Below are 14,184 nucleotides of genomic sequence, written 5' to 3' on the forward strand. Positions count from 1 at the left end.
TGTTATCCATATGTCCTGTAATCTGTTGAAGAGGAGTTATCCCTGAATATGTATTATTGGTTAAGTAATAAGGAGGCCTTTGTTATTTTTTGATAATTCAGTCTAGTCAGGTGTCTTATTGTGCGCAGCAACTTGGTTTATTATTTGACTACTATTTATATTTAAGCTCTCTCTGTGTTACAAAAGGCGCCACATCTGTTGATGCTGCAGGCGCTTCGGGGGACTGGCATTCAACGGGACTCTGCTGCAGCGGAATCTCCGTACCAAATTCCAATGCGGAATTCGGCACGGAAATTCTGATGTGTGACCGCGGCCTAAGGGTTAGCTCACACTGAGTAATTAATATTAGATGGAATTCACGCCTCCCATTGGGTACAGTGGGATTTCCACGACTGTTGACACACAGTAATTTATATTTGTAAATTTAGGACCTGTCCAGAGCTCGAGAGATTCGCTATGGGGATTTGCTCCTACTCTGGACAGTTCCTGACACAAACAGAGGTGGCAGCAGAGAGCACTGTGGTTAGACTGGACAGAACTATCCAACTTCCTCTGAAGCGTACAGCAGCTGATAAGTACTGGAAGGAATAAGATTTTTCTCTAGAAGTAAATGACCAATCTGTACAGTGGTCCCTCAACATATGATGGTAATCTGTTCCAAATGGACCATCGTTTGTTGAAACCATCGTATGTTGAGGGATCCGTGCAATGTAAAGTATAGGACAATGGTCTACAACTTGCGGACCTCCAGATGCTGCAAAACTACAACACCCAGCATGCCCGGACAGCCAACGGCTGTCCGGGCATGCTGGGAGTTGTAGTTTTGCAACATCTGGAGGTCCGCAGGTTGAAGACCACTGATATTGGAGGTTATACTCACCTGTTCCCGCCGCTCCGGACCGTCACCGCTCGTCACCATTGCCCTGGATGTCGCCTTCCGTCGCTGTCGCGCGTCCCCGGGGTGTCCCCGACGCTCCGGCAAGGCCTCTGCTTCCCCGGCATCCGCGCTCTGACGTCACTGCCATCACGTTGCTATGCACTCCACTCCTATTGGATGACGGGACGGCGTGCGCAGCGACGTGATGACGACGATGGAAAGCGCCGACAATGGAGGGGATGCCGAAGAGGACGCGCCGGAGACCCGAGGACAGGTAAGTGATCGTCAGCGGACCGACCACACGGGGCACCGTAAATGGCTATCCGGTGGCAGCTGAAGCAGTCTGCGCTGCCGGATAGCCGTTTATGCGATGGCCCCGACATACAAAAGCATCGTATGTTGATGCTGCCTTCAACATGTGATGGCCTGAGAGGCCATTGTATGTTGAAATGATCATATGTCGGGGCCATCGTAGGTCGGGGGGGGGGTCACTTTATATTTTCTGGCACCAGTTAATTAAAAATAATTAAAATTACTCTGGAGTACCCCTTTAACCTACTGACAGATTATTTTTTAGTTATTATCACTTATATTCTCAGTTCAGCACCATATACAGTACTCAGCAGGTTCTTTTCTTAATGATAAAAATACCATGTAGCGCTTTACCTGTACTGAAAGAAACAATGATATTGAGTTTCTATAAAATCTAAAAATAATAAAAAAGGAAAATCAGTCTAAATATAATGTGTCAACTGCTAGGAATTATTTTGCCTTATCTAGCAGATAACAGATAAGGACAGCCGGTTCCTTTATGGATTAGCGCACTCATTCATTTCAGGATATGGAAGGCGTCTAGAACATCTCTTGGTAACAATTCACTAATCTGCTTCAGAGAAAAATGAGAGAGAAGATCCATTTAGCCTTCACACCCCCACAAGAGGTGGCCATGGCAGATGGGGCTGGTTCATACATGAACGTTTAAATGAGGGAACGTTACATTAAGGAACCAGTCAGTCTTCAGGTGCCTTCTGCCAGGTAAGTAGCCTCAATATTACTTAGTACAATATTACTTCTCCTATAGGTACTATTTCATTGTCCTCTGTTTGAAAAAGTATTGGAGGTGCCTCATATTTTGTGGAATGGCTTATTTGAATATGTATGGTCTCTCCCAATGGGCAAAGACCTGCTTACTGCCATGACCAGGCATACCCCTGACACCCCTCACATCTACCCCTGGGCTACCAGCTCAAGAACTTGGCCAAGCTTCATTTTCTGTACCTCCATGAAGATGATATACTTTTTTTGAGTTTTCAGAGGGTCCCCATTATATTGCAGTTGTCTTTTGAGTGATGTTTCTGTTGTAGGCTATAGCTGGAAGAAACCAGAGTGAGAAGGGGTCCAGCCAACAAGAATTGCTGTTAAATAGCTTTTAAATTTGCTGTTAAATAGCTCTTAGGCTAGGTTCACACTACGGAATTTCCACCTGCAATTCCGCTTTGAAATTGCAACCAGAAATTCCGCTTGTTAAAATGTATTGTATAGTGAATGGGTTTCCGTTCACACTTCAGAATTTGTGAACGTAAAATCCGCTTGGAAATTTTCGCCTGAAGAATGGCTTGCTCATTCTTCAGGTGGAAATACTCGCGAAACACATTACAGTCTATTGGAGACTACAGTGTGCGCACGGTCCTAGCGCCAACTGATTCAATCGGCGCTGGCTGCACTCGGAATCTCCGGGCGGAAAATTTCAGCCCGGAGATTCCGCAGTGTGAACCTAGCCTGACTGTCTCATATTAAAAACATGAACAAAAAAATAAAAAACACCATGTGCATAAAAAAAACAGCACACCGACGCATTTCGACTTTCAGACAAACTCTTAATCATGGCAAGGTAACATTATGTTACCTGGCCAAGATTAAGAGTTTGTCTGAAGCTCGAAACACGTCGGCATGCTGTTTTTAATACACTTGGTGTTTTTTTTGTTTGTTCATGTTTTTAATAGGAGACAGTAAAAGCTACGTTTTAACAGCAAGAAGCAAATTTTCTTCTTTTTGGAACACAGTGCTCTCTGCTGACATCTCTGTCCATAGCAGCATAGGTTTGCTATGGGGATTTTCTCCTACTCTGGACAGTTCTTAAAATGGACAGAGATGTCAGCAGAGAGCACTGTGCTCTGTGTTCCAAAAAGAAAAGTATTTCCTCTGTAGTATTCAGCAGCTAATAAGTACTGGAAGGATTAAGATTTTTTAATAGAAGTACGGTAATTTACAAATATGTTGAGCTTTCTGGCACCAGTTGATTTAAAAAGAAAAAGGTTTTCCAGGAAAGAAGCTTGATAACAGGAGAAAGAAGCATTTTTGTCAAATAAGATATGTTACAGTTTTTTTTTTATATTCACTTGTACTATTTAATATTCGACGGAATCTGCTTGGAAATGCATTGCAGTCTATTGAGACAGCACACTTCCGAGCGGTCCTAGGACCGGCTTGTTGTGCCGATGCCTGCTCCAGTGTGAATGAGCCCTTACATAGAAAAATAGGTGATTTTATAAACTTTGGATTTACCACCATGTCCTGCAAAGGTACTTTTCGTTTTATTTGCCCAACAGCTATCCAGCATTGTGGTCATCCCTAGGTGTCATTTACAGCTAAACAAGTCTTTGTGAGCGCAAAACATATGTACATTGCTAAAAACCAAAAACACTGCTAGGGCCAGTAATCCATTGATCATTGTTTTATTTTACCACAGAATGTTTACATCACAACTGATATCCTTGGTTCTGGTTGGATACTTGTCTGCTGTGCAAGGACGTTGGCCATGCCATCTTACCAATGCCACTATATCTGCCGAGAAGGACCACTGTCCAGTGTGCGTCACCTTTACAACCACAATCTGCAGTGGTTACTGTCACACAATGGTGAGATTTTTACTTTTTTTTTGTTGGTTTTATAAAGATATACAGCCCCTGCTCTGCCTATAGGATCTGAAAAAGCTAGCACAGTGTTTCCAAACCAGGGTGTCTGCAGCTGTTACAAAACTACAACTCCCAGCATGTCTAGACAGCCTTCGGCTGGTTGGGAAACACTGGCTGAGAATTAAAGACTAAGCAGACACGTTGCCCAGGTGTAATGTCTTTTTGCCTTCTTTTGCTTCTAGGCAAATCCTTCTGAATATCCTTTAAATAAGGTTATCATAGCAGCAAGAATGTTCCAGATTACTCATATTGTGAGCCAAAGGAAAAATGGTTGGTGGTAAAATGGGGGGCAGAGTGGTGAGCATAGAAGCCTCCAAGACTGACCAGTCACTAAGCTAAGAATGGACATAATAATACATTATAATCAGATTTCTATAATAATACAATTAAGTAAAATAATTCTTTAAAGTGTACCTGTCGTTAGCAAAAACTTTACGTAATGTAGAGAATACTATTATATGCATATTGGTCAAAACATTTGTATATTTTTTGGTGAAAAAATGCTGTCTCTGCAGCTATTGCCTGTGTGTCTCTGTGAGGAGTCCAAATACAGGAAGTGAAGGCAGGACAAGCAGGGATGTGTGAGCCGGGAGCTTGTTATAGAGCCCCAGTGCACAGAGCCCCGCGTGTCCCCAGTGCACAGAGCCCCGCGTGTCCCCAGTGCACAGAGCCCCGCGTGTCCCCAGTGCACAGAGCCCCGCGTGTCCCCAGTGCACAGAGCCCCGCGTGTCCCCAGTGCACAGAGCCCCGCGTGTCCCCAGTGCACAGAGCCCCGCGTGTCCCCGGTGTACATCCACACTTCCTGTATTTGGTGTCCTCCGAGACACACAGACAATAGCTGCAGGGACAAAAAATACACATTGTTTAACCAATGTATATTACAAATATACATATAACATTATTGTCTACATGACAATGTTTTTGCTAATGACAGGTACATTAAACTTGCAAGTACAGTACGGCTGGGTGCAATCATAGTATTTTTTTTTTTTGCCAAAATCAGGAGTAGAACAGATAATGAAAAATAAAGTTATAAAAGATTTAAATTTTTTCAGTGTTTTGGACCTTGTTGTTTTGATAATAAGGTTTACCAAAAATATATGTGAACCCAGCCATAGACTGTGTTACCACTCATTTCTGAATCTCATTTAGGTCAGTATGTTTACCAAAACCTTGAATGGTCCAAAACACAGAGAAACTGTAGAATCGAAAACAAAACAAAACAAAAAACTATAATGTATCTTTTTCGGTCAGTTTCATTTCTGTTTTTTTGGTAGAAATACTAACCAAGATAAGGCTCATAAAACTGTGAACATAGACTGTAACTATAGTAGTAAGGGTCATTATTAATTGTCTTTGGGGTAAAATTCTATAAAGATCAGTGCAAAAAACAGGTCACAATAGTTAATTGGATTTTTATATATTGAGAAGAATCTTTATTTGTTTATTTTTTTTAACAGGATCCACTGTACAAAACGGCTCTTTCTCCATTTAAACAACACATCTGCACTTATAAAGATATCCGCTATGACACCATCAGACTACCCGACTGCTTACCTGGCACAGACCCCTTCTTCACCTACCCTGTGGCACTGAGTTGTCACTGCGACCACTGCAAGATGGACTACAGCGACTGTACAGTGGACAGTAGTGAGCCCGATGTCTGTATGAAGAGCCGGATAGACATATAATAGCCCAAAACTGGGATAAACATTTAACCAGCCAATTCCCCCAAACCCTACTATTTTGATAATTGTAAGCATCTATGTAACATGTACACCGTCCCTAATAAATCAATGTGCTTTACACGTCACTACCTCAGTCTCTGTAGACTCGCCTCAGTGATTTGGCGCACTACTTAATAGGTTCTCAACAGCAAGTAAGACCTGTAACAAAAGTAATGTGTTTCAATGACTTGTTATAAATGCTCGTTATAATGAAATACATAAATACAGCAATTCAACAGTCTCATCATTTTATGTCAATAGAAACAGTCACTGATTTTTCTTTTGCTGGACAACTTTTGATATTCATGTTGAAGGCCATCGTAAAACTAGCTGATGATCTGAGGCAGGGGTAGGCAACTTTTAGGTAGGCCTAATTTTATTTTTAAAGGAAACCTCCAGCAAAAAATAACTTATAACCTATTCATAGGATAGGGGAAAAGTAGCTGATCTTGAAGGGGGGGGGGGGGGTGTCTGAAGGCTTGGATGGGACCTGGTGCTCAGTGAGGAGCAGCCGGCACATGCTCCATTCATTCCCATGGGAGCGCCGAAAAGCCCCGAGTACAGCTCTCTGGCATCATTGGTGCTCCCATAGAAATGAGTGGAGCACGTGCCGTCTACTGGAAGACCACATGCGCTCCCCACAGAACGCTGGGGTCCCATCCTGGTGATCGCAGGGGCCCCATCCTATGGACTTTTTCCTATACAGGGAGCCATCAGATGTTGCAAAACTACAACTCCTGGCATTCCTGGACAGCCTTTGTCTGTCCAGGAATGCTGGGAGTTGTAGTTTTGCAACACCTGGAGGCACCCTGGTTGGGAAACACTGGTGTAGGGCTTCAGTAGGGCCAAGTGTGTGAGTAGTTGAGATGTGTCTGCAGTTGTGCTTTCTGTGCATCTCCGAGGTGAACATAGAGGAAAGTTGTAGGGAGGAGACGGCAGCTGATTGGCTGCTGTCAACCTGGCAACTAAGGGACAGGACGTTAACAGGGCAAACATCATCATTGCCTGGGAACGCCTACAGAGTTCAGGAGAACAGCAGATAAAAGCTGCATACAGCCACAGGGAAGACAAAACTGAAAAAAGAAAAGGCTGGAAATGATCAGAGACTATTACAAAGTATGGCTGCAGTGTATTTTTTTCTTGCTTCGTGATGACAGGTATGCTTTAAGCCTTACTTGTTTTCTATTTAAGGATGGCATTTGGCGGTGTCAGAACCAATTACCAGGTTTCAATAGAGTTATAGTCTCAACATACAATGAACGTCCTGAAGCCAACTAATATTGTTACTTGAGGGATCACTGTAGTGGTAAAACCCCCTTAAAGCAGGACTTTAAGGAAAAAAAAAAAAAAAAAAAAAAAAAAAAAGGTAGAAGTCGGGATACCACACGTCACTTTATCTCCCCTATGAGTGTCACAGTCATTACTGTCCCCTTATCTCCCCTGTGTGTCAGTCATAAGGGTCCTCATCTTTTATTTACCTTCACCTCAGTTCCCACGATGTTCCCCCGTTCTGCCATGGATGAATTTTGTCAATGCTCTAGTGTCACATGACCGCCGCAGTCAATCAGTAGGCTTGGCAGTGATGCTTTATACTCCTGAACACGGAGCGATACCGCAAAGGTTGCTAATTGGCTGCAGCAGTCATGGTCGCCTGACATCCGCCGCTCATGTAACCCAGGAATCGGTGCAAGAATGGAGGCGGACTTGAGTAAATCAGATTTTTCTTTTTTGGATAATCCTCATTTGAAAGGCCTAACAAAAGTCATGAAATTCTTAGTCCGAATGGCAACCTTGTGCCGAGGATTTGTCAAGCCCTGGTATAAAGTAATGGATTTTTGTATGCTAGAACAAAATTTTCTTAAAAAACAATAATCATTTAAACCAGAACACTCATTTAAAAAAAGTCTACAAACACAAAAGCCAGAGACTTTTCTCCTCTTTCTGTTTTAATAAAAAAGGACAGGGGATGCAAATTAAGGCAAGTAACAGAAATTCAGACTTAGGCCGGGTTCACACTACGTTTGTAGTGTACGGGTGCCGGATCTGGTTGGGAGGAGCAAAAACCGTCCCGTATCCGGCCAGATCCCTATTCATTTCAATGAGCCGACCAGAGTCAAACGCTGACTCCTGTCGGCTCATTTATGCCCCGTATACGGTTCTCTAACTAGACCTAAAACCATGGTATACCACGGCTTTAGGTCCGGTGGGAAAAACGCACACGGGGCAAAAATGAGCCGACCGGAGTCAGCGTTTGACTCTGGTCGGCTCATTGAAATTAATGGGGATCCGGACGGATACGGGAGTGGACTGTTTTCGCTCCTCCCAACCGGATCCGGCACCCGTACACTACAAACGTAGTGTGAACCGGCCCTAAACGAAACGGGGGACAGGGGTGACGACAACAAGGTTCATCCACTTCATTCACTATCACGACGTGTCCATGGTATCTCCTTCTGTTAAAATAAAAGTAATAATAGTCAGCATCAGTAATTATCTAGAACAAAGATGATAAAAAAAATTAAGCAAGAAACAAAGTATGTGTTTTGAAGAAGCATACAGATCCTAGTAGTGCAGGATTCACCATAGGTCCCCTTTAATGAACGTTATTACAATGTGACTTTAACCCCTTCCCGCAGAATGTCATATATAAACGCCGGGTTGTGCAGTGCGTTCGCGCATCCCGGCGTTTATAAATGACATGCAGTTAACCCGGCGCTGCACAGCAGCGCAAGGGTTAACAGGCAGAAATCCCGTGCCCAGCGGCGGGAGACAAGTTCTGCTTGACATCCCAGGACCATCTGTAATTGGTCCTGGGATTAGAGCCCTGTGATTGGTCCCTGTGGACCAATCACAGTGTATCAGTGTCTTTGTTACAATAACACCGGCTCCGAAGCTTTCAGTTCGTTCTGAACAGCGATCGGAGCCGGTGTTAGTGTTAGGACAGAAGACAGAAGAGTGTTAAAAAGCTTTTCTAAAAGCTAAAAATTTAAGTGGAAGTAAAAGAACCCCCCCTGTAGTGCCCCTTACCCTGCTGCTGCTGCCGCCGTCTGAAGTCTGCAGCCTGTCCGATCTGACAGGCTGCAGTGAAGATCCTAGTGACTGTCACTGTATATAACAGTGACAGTCTTGTATAAATCTGTGCCCCAGTAGTGCCCAGCAGTGCCCCCCAGTGCCCATCTGTGCCCATCTGCTGCCTCCTAAGTCTGCAGCCTGTGCGATCTGACAGGCTGCAGTGAAGATCCTAGTGACTGTCACTGAATATAACAGTGACAGTCTAGTGCCCATCAGTGCCCATCAGTGTCCAGTAGTGCCCATCAGTGCCCAGCAGTGCCCAGCAGTCTCCAGTAGTGCCCAGCAGTGCCCCTTCCAATTGCTGTCCTCCCTGTCTGAAGTCTGCAGCCTGTGTGATCTGACAGGCTGCAGTGAAGATTGTAACTTGTAACTGTAACTGAATATAGTTACATTCTACAGTACAGTACAGTAATAAAGTTTCAGTGCCCATCAGTGCCCCTTATCCTGCTGCTGATTCATTCATTCGTTCATTCATTCATTCATTCATTCATTCGTTCATTCATTCGTTCATTCATTCGTTCATTCATTCGTTCATTCATTCGTTCATTCATTCATTCATTCATTCATCAGCTGTGAAGAAATTGAAGTCTGTCACTGACCATAACAGTGACAGTGAAGAATAATATAAAATACTGTCAGTGCCCCTGAAGTGACTGTCACCCTTTCATCCCATCACCACCTTGCACACCTCCATACTACCCTGTTACGTTTTTTCCTGGTGCGTCACTGATTAGTGACAGCAGTGACAGTTCGCCGCTGTTTTTTTTTAGTTCTAGTGGCGCTTTTTGTTTCAGTTTTTCCGTTGTTATAAAAAAAGTAAAAAAGTAAAAAAAATATATAAAAATATAAAAATACAAAAAAAATATTGTTCTAGTGTTGTACATCAGAGACACTTCGCTACTTATAGTGTCATCCAATATGTCAAGGCGTCGCATGTACAGCACTGAGGAGGCATATGCCTTCTTGGCATCTTCCTCTAGTTCAGATAGTGGTGAAGAGTTGTTATATTTGCCCTCTTCTTCTTCCTCTTCCACTGATTCTGACGAGGAACCTCCCCGCCACCGCCCTAGGCCAGGTCCTAGTACCAGTCCTAGTACCAATATTGAGCCAGGTCCTAGTGCCATCTCTGAGTGGGCTCCAGCTTCAAACTTTATACCCAATTTGCCTGAGTTTGTGGCCACTGCAGGCATTCGTGTTGACACCGTGGGGTTGAAAGAAGCTGATTTTTTTCAGCTCTTCTTTTCAGAAGAGCTGATTAATTTGATAGTGGAGGAAACCAACCGGTATGCTGAGCAATTCATTGCGGCCAATCCACAGGCATATCATGCTAGGCCTTATCAATGGACGCCAACCAATGCACTAGAGCTCAAAAAAATTTTTGCCCTTTTGTTTAACATGGGCATAGTTAAAAAGCCCACAATTCGCTCCTATTGGAGTAATGATATGCTTTACCATACTCCACTGTACCGGTCGGTCATGCCAAGGAATCGGTTTGAAGCCCTCCTCAAATTTCTACATTATGCTAATAATGAAAATTGTCCACCTCCCAGTGATCCAAATTTTGATCGCATATATAAAATTCGGCCCCTTGTTAATTATTTAAATCAAAAATTTTCTGAAGTTTACACCCCAGAAAAAGAGATTGCAGTGGACGAATCTCTTGTGCACTTCAAAGGAAGGTTGCACTTTAGGCAATACCTGCCTAACAAACGGGCCAGGTATGGGGTAAAACTTTATAAGTTGTGCGAGAGCACAACCGGCTATACGCACAAATTCAGAGTCTATGAGGGGAAAGACTCTAAAATAGAGCCCCCAGAGTGTCCCCCCGTACTAAAAACAACGGGAAAAATAGTATGGGATCTAGTTCACCCCCTGCTAGATCAAGGGTATAACATCTACCTTGATAATTTTTACACTAGCGTCCCATTACTACAATGCCTGTTTGCCAAGGGGACTGTGGCCTGTGGTACCATCAGGCGAAATCAAAGGGATCTGCCTAAAATTTTTGTACGGCAAAAGTTGAAGAAGGGGGAAAGCAAGGCTGTGTGCAAGGACAACATGATGCTTGTGAAGTACCAGGACAAGCGTGATGTTCTTGTACTAACCACCTTACACCCAGACAGATCCACCCCTGTCCAAGTCCGTGGTACCACAGAGAGTGCCCCTAAACCGGTGTGTATCCAGGACTATAATAAGTTCATGGGAGGGGTGGATCTGTCAGATCAGGCCTTGCAGCCGTACACTGCCCTACGCAAAACTAAGACCTGGTATAAAAAATTGGCACTGCACCTCTTCCAAATTACCATGTACAATTCATTTGTGGTGTACAAACGTGCAGGAAATACATGCACATACCTGCAATTCCAGAAAAATGTTATTAAGGACTTTCTGTTTGGGGATCCGGAAGGGGAGGAAAGCAGAGCCACAGGATCGGAGAACAGAATAGTTCCAGGGCAACATTTTCCTGCGCTAGTTCCCCGTAGAGAATCGGGGAGTAGGCAACAGAAGCGGTGTCGGGTGTGCTCCAAGCGTGGCATTAGAAAATGCACTATATACCACTGAGACATGTCCCCACAAACCCGGTCTGTGCATTGAAGACTGTTTTAAAATCTATCACACAACATATGATATCTAATTTTGTCCCCTTTAATTATTTTTAGAATGACTTTGGATAACTCTACCCAATGCACCCTTGGAATGACATGTGAGCAATTCATTTATTTCCCCCTTTTTCTCCACTAAACTATTAAAAAAAATCTAATTGGCAAACCCCTAATAAAACTAAAAATTCCCATTATACCCCTAGATGAATACCTTGGCAGGTATAGTTTTATATTTTCAACATTTTGCTAAACCCTTAACAAAAAAAAAAATTCCATTATACCCCTAGATGAATACCTTGGCAGGTATAGTTTTATTTTCACTATCTTGCTAAACCCCTAAACAAAACTTAAAAAAATTTCCATTATACCCCTAGATGAATACCTCAGCAGGTTCCCGGGGTTCTGGCTCCATAGGGGCTTCCTAAATCCGACATGCCCCCAAAAAATTCTCTCTCCAAATTTTGCTCCTTCCCTTCTGAGACCTGTAGTTCACCAGCAAAGCATTTTACGTGCTTTTATGGGTTATTTCCTTGCTCAAGGGAAATGGGGCTACAAATTTTGGGGTAATTTTTCAGCTATAACCCCTTGTAAAAATGAAAAATTTGGGGAAAAACAAGCATTTTAGTGATTTTTTTATTTTATTTTTTACATATGCAAAAGTCGTGAAACACCTGTGGGGTATTAAGGTTCACTTGACCCCTTGTTACATTCCCCAAGGGGTCTAGTTTCCAAAATGGTATGCCATGTGTTTTTTTTTTTGCTGTCCTGGCACCATAGGGTCTTCCTAAATGCGGCATGCCCCCAGAGCACTTCCAAAAAGCCAAAATGTGACTCCTTCTCTTCTGAGACCTGTAGTGTGTCAGCAGAGCACTTTTCACCCCCATATGGGGTGTTTTCTGAATCGGGAGAAATTGGGCTTCAAATTTTGGGGGGCATTTTCTGCTTTAACCCTTTGTAAAAATGTCAAATTTTTGAGAAACCAAGCATTTTAGGTAAAAAATATATATATTTTTTTACATATGCAAAAGTCGTGAAACACCTGTGGGGTATTAAGGTTCACTTTACCCCTTGTTACATTCCCCAAGGGGTCTAGTTTCCAAAATGGTATGCCATGTGTTTTTTTTTTGCTGTCCTGGCACCATAGGGGCTTCCTAAATGCGGCATGCCCCCAGAGCAAAATTTGCTTCCAAAAAGCCAAATGTGACTCCTTCTCTTCTGAGACCTGTAGTGCACCAGCAGAGCACTTTTCACCCCCATATGGGGTGTTTTCTGAATCGGGAGAAATTGGGCTTCAAATTTTGGGGGGTATTTTCTGCTTTAACCCTTTGTAAAAATGTAAAATTTTTGAGAAACCAAGCATTTTAGGTAAAAAATATATATTTTTTTTACATATGCAAAAGTCGTGAAACCCCTGTGGGGTATTAAGGCTCACTTTACCACTTGTTACGTTCCCCAAGGGGTCTAGTTTCCAAAATGGTATGTCATGTGTTTTTTTTTCCTGTCCTGGCACCATAGGGGCTTCCTAAATGCGGCATGCCCCCAGGGCAAAATTTGCTTCCAAAAAGCCAAATGTGACTCCTTCTCTTCTGAGACCTGTAGTGCACCAGCAGAGCACTTTTCACCCCCATATGGGGTGTTTTCTGAATCGGGAGAAATTGGGCTTCAAATATTGGGGGGTATTTTCTGCTTTAACCCTTTGTAAAAATGTTAAATTTTTGAGAAACCAAGCATTTTAGGTAAAAAATATATATATTTTTTTACATATGCAAAAGTCTTGAAACCCCTGTGGGGTATTAAGGTTCACTTTTCCCCTTGTTACGTTCCCCAAGGGGTCTAGTTTCCAAAATGGTATGTCAAGTGTTTTTTTTTTGCTGTCCTGGCACCATAGGGGCTTCCTAAATGCGACATGCCCCCAGAGCAAAATTTGCTTCCAAAAAGCCAAATGTGACTCCTTCTCTTTTGAGACCTGTAGTGCGCCAGCAGAGCACTTTTCACCCCCATATGGGGTGTTTTCTGAATCGGGAGAAATTGGGCTTCAAATATTGGGGGGTATTTTCTGCTTTAACCCTTTGTAAAAATGTAAAATTTTTGAGAAACCAAGCATTTTAGGTAAAAAATATATATATTTTTTTACATATGCAAAAGTCTTGAAACCCCTGTGGGGTATTAAGGTTCACTTTACCCCTTGTTACGTTCCCCAAGGGGTCTAGTTTCCAAAATGGTATGTCATGTGTTTTTTTTTTTTGCTGTCCTGGCACCATAGGGGCTTCCTAAATGCGGCATGCCCCCAGAGCAAAATTTGCTTCAAAAAAGCCAAATGTGACTCCTTCTCTTTTGAGACCTGTAGTGCGCCAGCAGAGCACTTTTCACCCCCATATGGGGTGTTTTCTGAATCGGGAGAAATTGGGCTTCAAATTTTGGGGGGTATTTTCTGATTTAACCCTTTGTAAAAATGTCAAATTTTTGGGAAACCAAGCATTTTAGATATTTTTTTTTTTTTTTTTTTTTTTACATTTGCAAAAAGTTGTGAAACCCCTGTGGGGTATTAAGGCTCACTTAATTCCTTGTTACATTCCTCAAGGGGTCTAGTTTCCAAAATGGTATGGCATGTGGGTGGTTTTAGCTGTTCTGGCACCATAGGGGCTTCCTAAATGCAACATGCCCCCCAAAAACCATTTCAGAAAAACATACTCTCCAAAATCCCCTTGTCGCTCCTTCGCTTCTGAGCCCTCTACTGCGCCCGCCGAACAATTAACATAGACATATGAGGTATGTGCTTACTCGAGAGAAATTGGGCTACAAACACAAGTAAAAATTTTCTCCTTTTACCCCTTGCAAACATTAAAAAATTGGGTCTACAAGAACATGCGAGTGTAAAAAAGAACTTTGCTGCTATTCCTGTGAAACACCTAAAGGGTTAAAACACTTAC

The 14,184-nt window shown here is 42.9% G+C and overlaps 2 protein-coding genes across 3 annotated transcripts in view; one reads left to right on the forward strand and one right to left on the reverse strand.

Moving 5' to 3' along the window:
- Positions 1 to 1,733: 1,733 nt before the first annotated feature.
- LHB (luteinizing hormone subunit beta) lies at positions 1,734 to 6,906 on the forward strand. Its single transcript, XM_056544858.1, has 3 exons — positions 1,734 to 1,912; positions 3,627 to 3,795; positions 5,313 to 6,906. The coding sequence occupies exons 1-3, from the start codon at positions 1,860 to 1,862 to the stop codon at positions 5,541 to 5,543; spliced, it is 453 nt and encodes a 150-aa protein (XP_056400833.1). The 5' UTR covers positions 1,734 to 1,859; the 3' UTR covers positions 5,544 to 6,906.
- Positions 6,907 to 7,852: 946 nt separating this feature from the next.
- Positions 7,853 to 14,184, reverse strand: part of RUVBL2 (RuvB like AAA ATPase 2) — a 45,055-nt gene continuing 38,723 nt past the window's right edge. For both annotated transcript variants that reach the window (XM_056544850.1, XM_056544849.1), the window contains exon 15: positions 7,853 to 8,032. In XM_056544850.1, the coding sequence (XP_056400825.1) occupies positions 8,007 to 8,032 (26 nt within the window). In that variant the 3' untranslated portion in view covers positions 7,853 to 8,006. The remainder of the gene's footprint in view (positions 8,033 to 14,184) is intronic.

Source organism: Hyla sarda, chromosome 10 (genome assembly GCF_029499605.1).
Source record: "Hyla sarda isolate aHylSar1 chromosome 10, aHylSar1.hap1, whole genome shotgun sequence".
NCBI lineage: Eukaryota > Metazoa > Chordata > Amphibia > Anura > Hylidae > Hyla > Hyla sarda.

Bases quoted from the DNA above. Each gene is read 5' to 3' on its own strand.
- LHB (XM_056544858.1), top strand. From the start codon at position 1,860: ATGAGGGAACGTTACATTAAGGAACCAGTCAGTCTTCAGGTGCCTTCT. The intron at 1,913-3,626 runs GTAAGTAGCCTC...ATTTTACCACAG, and splicing joins CTTCAGGTGCCTTCTGCCAG to AATGTTTACATCACAACTGA. The intron at 3,796-5,312 runs GTGAGATTTTTA...TTTTTTTAACAG, and splicing joins GTGGTTACTGTCACACAATG to GATCCACTGTACAAAACGGC.